At 48.3% G+C, this 6,465-nt stretch overlaps 1 protein-coding gene across 1 annotated transcript in view; it reads left to right on the top strand.

Moving 5' to 3' along the window:
- Positions 1 to 1,831: 1,831 nt before the first annotated feature.
- TGFBR2 (transforming growth factor beta receptor 2) overlaps positions 1,832 to 6,465 on the top strand; it is a 102,665-nt gene continuing 98,031 nt past the window's right edge. The window contains exon 1 of the mRNA XM_059077351.2: positions 1,832 to 2,315. Within this exon, the coding sequence (XP_058933334.1) occupies positions 2,222 to 2,315 (94 nt within the window). The 5' untranslated portion in view covers positions 1,832 to 2,221. The remainder of the gene's footprint in view (positions 2,316 to 6,465) is intronic.

Genomic DNA, 6,465 nt, shown 5'->3' with positions numbered 1-6,465 from the left:
AGGATCTCATTTCTATCCTCTGTCTCAAGAGCAGTGGGAAGTCATCAAATGATTTTAATAGAAGGGTTGGTATAATCAGGTTTGCCTTTTGAAAATTTGACCTTTGCTAGGTTTTGAGAAATTGAGTGAAAAGGCCCAGAATGGCCCTGGTTGGGGGTGAGTGTCTGGGAGACTCCTGCTCAAGGGGTGGTGGTGGCATTGGCAGGGCCTGTGGAGGAAATGGAGAGAAACAGAGTTTGAATTCAACTTCCCTCCTTTGCTCAAGTGGCTTTGGCAAGGAGGTTGGTGGGAAGGAAGATGCCCAACCCTGATGATTTCACCCCACTTCCTGCATCCTAAATTCAAGAGCTAGGAAGTGGTCTTTTCCTAAAAGTCAGCTTCTGTGCTGGGTGGAACAATGGTGAGAAGACTTAACTTCCAGGACCAAGCAAAAGAACTCTCAGATTGACAGGGAAGATTTCAGGGGTTGGGTTTCCAGGGAGAGCTAGTTGCCTTATTCCCAGTAAGCCTGGCCACCTGCCTCTGCAAACAAGCTTTGTCTCAGATAAAGGAGTCTATTGTGTAACCTGCTGGAAGATCTCCTGACCAGAGAGAGGGCTATACTGAATCTAACTGGAAGTAGGGTGAGCATATGAGTCAATATCCAACCAAGACACATGGGAAAGAGACGGGGGGTTCTGTTAATAATTCAACTTTGAAACAGATGTACACCAGGATAGTTTGGAGGCAAACCTGGTCACCTTAGCAAGAAGGGAAAATTGAAAGTTCGTCCTTTTCTGCTCCCACCGATGTCCCCTTTTGCACGGGAGGGGCTCAGAGTTCTGTCCCTTCACAGGAAGTGTTGGAAGGCAAACTCTGGCACTTAGCTGACTCCCAGGCTACTTTTACTTTCACACTTTCTGCCATACCTGATACATTCTGAAGATAACGTTTCCCATTACCATTATCACTCTGTGATGGCTTATTGTTTATAATTGCTCACTGAGTCACCCCCAGGAAGAGGCAGCTCAAAATGGGAGGCACCACCCAAAAGCTTATCAGAAATGCTGCCTCTTAGATGTACTGAAGCAGAATCTGCATGTGTGTGTGTGTGTGTGTGTGTGTGTGTGTGTGTGTGTGTGTGTGTGTTACGCGGGCCTCTCACTGCTGTGGCCTCTCCCGAATCTGCATTTGTGTGTGTGTGTGTGTGTGTGTGTGTGTGTGTGTGTGTGTGTGTGTGTGTGTGTGGTACGCGGGCCTCTCACTGCTGTGGCTTCTCCCGTTGCGGAGCACAGGCTCCGGATGCGCAGGCTCAGTGGCCATGGCTCACGGGCTCAGCCGCTTTGCGGTATGTGGGATCTTCCCCGACTGGGGCACGAATGCGTGTCCCCTGCATTGGCAGGCGGGCTCTCAACCACTGCGCCACCAGGGAAGCCCAGAATCTGCATTTTAACAAGATTTTCAGGGGGTCTATGAGCACATTAAAGTTTGAGAACAGACTTCTGGACTTCCACCTACAGTAAAATAAACATTTTACAATGTAATGGTTTAGGCATACACAATTGAAACAAAGTTTAATGAGGAAATACTTTTACTGCTTTACTTGAAAATAAAAAAAGTGCTCACAACTCAGGTTTCAGCATCCACTCTTGGGTCGCCACTTGGAGTTTGAAAACCAGCTCTGAAGCACTTAGGAACAGCCCGAAGAGGGTTGTGGGGAAGGGGAGGATGTTGGTGGGGGTGCTTTGGAGAGCGCAGACACTCTCTGCGTTCAGTGACTTTATGGAACGTGTGCACTTAGTGCTCCGTAGTCAATCTTCAGAGCGGGAACGCGCGAGGCCGCTGAAAGTTTGCCAAAGCCCCGGAGGGGCCGGTCCCGGGGACGTGATTGGCAGCTGCGAGGGAGGGCGAGGACCGGGAGCCGAGACGGGGAGCAGGCTCGGGGCGGCGAGAGGTCCTGCCCAGCTGTTGGCGAGGAGTTTCCTGTTTCCCCCGCGGCGCCCGGGCGAAGTCGTGAGTCACTCGCGCGCCCGGCCCGACGACACTCCGCGCGCGCACCCGCCGGCCGGGCCGGCCTCCCGCGCAGCTCCCCTCGGCCGCCGGGCCCCCCGCGCCTCGCCCACCGCCACCCTCTGCGGCGCCACATCTGGCCGCACCGCTGCCCCGCGCGGGTCCGCAGGGCGCGGCGCGGAGGCGCGGCGTGCACGCTCGGGCCGGTCTATGCGGAGCGGCGGGGGCTGCCATGGGCGGGGGGCTGCTCGGGGGCCTGTGGCCGCTGCACATCGTCCTGTGGACACGCATCGCCAGCACGATCCCGCCGCACGTTCCCAAGTCGGGTGAGTGGCCCCCGCCCGGGCTTGGCGCCGGGGTCCCCGGGGCCCCGCCGGGCTGCGCTTGACAGTCGGCCCTGGAGGCGGGCGGAAGCCGGGACGTGGCCCCGGTGCCCGCGCCCCAGCACCCTGCGCTGGGACGGGTGCGTTTTTCTTTCCAGAGACTAGGAGAGTGGTCTTGGCGGGGGCGCGGGGCGCGCCTGGCCCCCTTTGTGCGGGCAGGAAGGGCGCTGCGTCCCGGGCCGCCCCCACCCCCGGAAAGGGAAGTTTGAGAAGTTGGTGATCGGCGCAGGCAGGACGCGGCCCGGGCGGCCTCCGAGCGAGCGGCGGGCACACCTGGTCCCCGGCCCGGGATCGCCCAGTGCTCCGAAAGGGCAGGGCCCCCATCCTCAGCTCTTGCCCAGGGCCACATGCCCCCGGACCGGCTTTTTGGCCCGGAGTTGCTGCAGCAAAGTTTCAAGGAGAAGGGCGATTGCCAAAGGAAACTTGTCTCGCTCCACTGCGGGCTGGCGTGGATGCGGTAGGGAGTGGGGCTTGTCAGGTGGAAGGCGGAGTATTTACTGAGTGCCTGCTAGGTGTTAGGTGCAGGAGATGTTGCCTGGCGCAGGACAACCCCGTCTTGCGGGCTTGAAGGTTCTGTGCAATTGTTTGGTGGAAATGAAACGGAAGGGTTAAAATCATAACACCTCCTGCCCACCTGATCTTGGTGTCTAGGAGGTTTTGTGGGGAGAAAAGTGCAGGAATTGAACTCGTAAGTATTTGTTATGCAAAGTACCAAACCCCTGAGACCTTAAAAGTTAGAAATTTTGTAGCTCTTTGCTACAGAACTGCGAACCTGCATCTGGGGTCTGGTAATGGAGTCTTTGGAGTTTTTGGACTTTTCTGGGCCGCAGTCTCCTCGTCCGTGAAAGGACATAGTTAGATTTGGATCATTTTACGTTGCCTTCATCTTTAACATCTTTTGTCTCTCTACTCCTTTTTGGTAACTTGGAGATGCCCTGTGTGGATTTGGGATGAAATGTGGAGGATCTGACAGTCCCCGTCACTCTGAGGCACACATTCTGTTTACCAAGGGCCAGAGGCAGACTTACCTTTGGTCTTGTCTAAAAGAAATATGGAACGGTTTCTGCATGGGACATTTCACAGTTCTTGAAGTGGATTGAGAATTTTTAAAAGTTATATATATATTTTTTTACTGAAGGTGGCATGGAGATGGGAGTTTTTAAGATAATGAAGAAGGACTATTGTAAACAAAAAAATCCTAACACAGATTTGAATTCTACAGTTTAATAAAGTTCCACTGTTTCATCCTTGGGTGCTTTCTTACTTTGCAGTACCAGAATGTTCAACTCTCTGATTATACACCAAACTCTTAAAAACTGAGTTATATTTTGCTAATATTTTAAACGGTACCCTTAATTTTCAGTGTACCTTAAAAATCATTAAAACTTTTGTTTCAGATTACGAAAGAAGGAAATTAGTGGGCCCTGATTCTGTTAGTCTTTGCTTAGGAGGATAAGATTTATGATTTGCAAATTCCAGACTCAGTAGTTCATGAGTCAGTCTCAGTTCATCTATATACACACTTTTAAACAATTAGCTTAAAAGCCAGCTGGCTTTTTATTTGGGCTTTTAAACAGTGTTACAAAACCCACAGATTTCATATTTTCATGGAATTAAAGCCACAAAATGGTTGAACTAAGGAATCATTTTGGATTGGTATTCATGTGAAATTACATTTGGAAGATAGTTGAAGGTCAAAGGTAGCTATAATGGAGGTGGGAAACCTAAATCCACTTGCATTTAATTTTCTATGGAAGTAAATGGTTTCGGGATTTTCCTAACGTTACTGGTAATCTGTCACTACATTTTTCAAAATATCTTAATGCATGGTAAGATAAGAGGAAATGAGATTGTTCACAGCCTTCTCTTAGGTTACTTAAAAAATCCATCTTATATTTAGTATATTGACAAGTGAGCCAAGGACTTCAGTATAAGAGCAAACTTCACTAAGATACATACTTAAAGGTATTTTAGTTTTTGTTTTTACTTAGTAGATTCACTCTTCCTAAATGCCTGAAATTAAGTAATTGCTCCTTGGGGGAAAACTTTAAATGTTTGAAAACTCTTCAGATCTGAAAAATATAACTTTTACTTTTCAAATACCCAACAGGAGATCCTTGTTGAGGACTCAATGTTGGTAAAAGTGTTGTACGGATACATTTCTTTCCCCAAATCACTGCTGATTTTGTCAGGGTTCTGGAAACTGCTAGGTCCAGAATTTGATCTTTGGTCTATTTGCTTTTGTTCCCAGAAAGCACAGTTTTCACCTCTAGGCCATTTATTTTTAACTAGTTACGGTTTCTATAAGATACTCATCACATTTTGGATTCCTTGCCTTTATTTATTTATGTATTTTTGGCCACGTTGGGTCTTAGTTGCGGGCTTTCTCTTGTTGAGGCGAGTGCGGGGGCTACTCTCTGTTGTGGTGCGCGGGCTTCTCATTGTGGTGCCTCCTCTTGTGGAGCACAGGCTCTAGGTGCATGGGTTTCAGTAGTTGTGGCATGCGGGCTCAGTAGTTGTGGCCCACGGGCTTAGTTGCTCCGTGGCATGTGGGATCTTCCTGGACCAGGGCTTGAACCCATGTCCCCTGCATTAGCAGGCGGATTCTTAACCACTGTGCCACCAGGGAAGTCCCTCCTTGCCTTTTTTTCAAGGTAGCACCCCACCTTGAAATGATGAGTCCTCCTTGCTGTCTGTGGAGCCAGCATACCTGCTACATGGTCTGCATTTCAGTTTTCAACACAACTTTTAAAAGTTTTCTTTATTTTTAACCATATTTTTCCAATTAAGAATGACACTTCATTGGTGCCATTGCAGAAAGTGGCCATTACCCATTCTTTCTTCTCAACAGTATCTATAGAATGTCACTTTTTGCCAGGCAGGCGGCTCAGACCTGGAAACAGTATTCTGAGTGAATAAGACAGGTCGGGTCTTTGCCTCCATTGAGTCAAACATATGGGGGGTGAGTTGAGGCCCAGAGAAGGATGTATATTTTAACCCTGTGTACTTGGAAGCATTACTGACTCTAGACCCCTTTGTCAAAAGCCCACTCTGTTGGGTGTTGAGTGTTTCCTTCCATTCCCTCCACTGTCCCTCTGAATGTGTTTTTCATTGATCTATTCTTTTCTGTGCCTGCCTTATTCCGGGACCCCAGTTGGGCCACCTCACTTTTGTTCAAGCTGCTGTCTGTCTGGAACTCCTGCTCCCCTGGATAATTTAGATTCATCTTTTAAGACTTGACTTAAGTGTCATTCTTAAGCAAACCTGCTTTCAGGGCCCTGGGTGGAGCTAAAGGTTCCCTCCTCCCGGGGACAGGCCTCTCTTTTCGCTGCTAACAATAGTAAGGCAGAATTAGCTCTTGATGAGACTCCCTTACCCATTCTCTCAAAGGCACTGTGTTTGTTCCACTCATTTCTCTGTCTCCAGGGTCTCTGGCAGTGCCTGGCATATCACTTAGCACCCAGGAAATGCTGAGTTAAACCTCCATTCATTCATCCTCCTAGAGGCACTGCAAGTCAGTTGAGCATTTCCACGACCAGGCAGTCACTATTTATTGGATGTTTGGTCTGAATGGTAAAATCTTTATTGAGAATAGTTTGGCTTTGATCTCAATAGGCAATTTGGCTATTTTATACTGTGTTATTGGTTCTTTTATTCTGATGACCTATGGAAAAAGATGACAAACATGTCAGCTTCTGACAGACATGATGGAAAGCTGCTAGAAGTTTTCATCCAAGTTCTTTAGCTGTACATTTTAATTCATGGAGGGCATTCAAAGCCATTGCAAAACTTTTTCAAAGTCTTACCAAAGACATTTGCCAGTGAATACTGAAATCTTCTCTCTCTCTCTCTCTTTTTTTTTTTTTTTCTAGAAGGTTGTTGAAAGGAGACTTTCATTAAAAATGAAGTGCCGAAATCTAAACTTAGCTTTGAAGTTTCTTTTTTCATCAGGGTCTTCTGTTTTGGTTTATAAGCAGTGAAGTGAGTTGGTCTAAGGGAAGTGCAGTCCTGGGGCAGCCGCTATCTGCAGAAGAGCAGTGTGGCTATTGTTTAGGTCTGATGCAAAGCACCAGAACAGTTTAAAATAGGGTGT

This window comes from Kogia breviceps, chromosome 10, assembly GCF_026419965.1.
Source record: "Kogia breviceps isolate mKogBre1 chromosome 10, mKogBre1 haplotype 1, whole genome shotgun sequence".
Taxonomy (NCBI): domain Eukaryota; kingdom Metazoa; phylum Chordata; class Mammalia; order Artiodactyla; family Physeteridae; genus Kogia; species Kogia breviceps.
The sequence above is the reverse complement of the archived record's forward strand: the minus strand, read 5'-3'. Positions and strand labels throughout refer to the sequence as shown.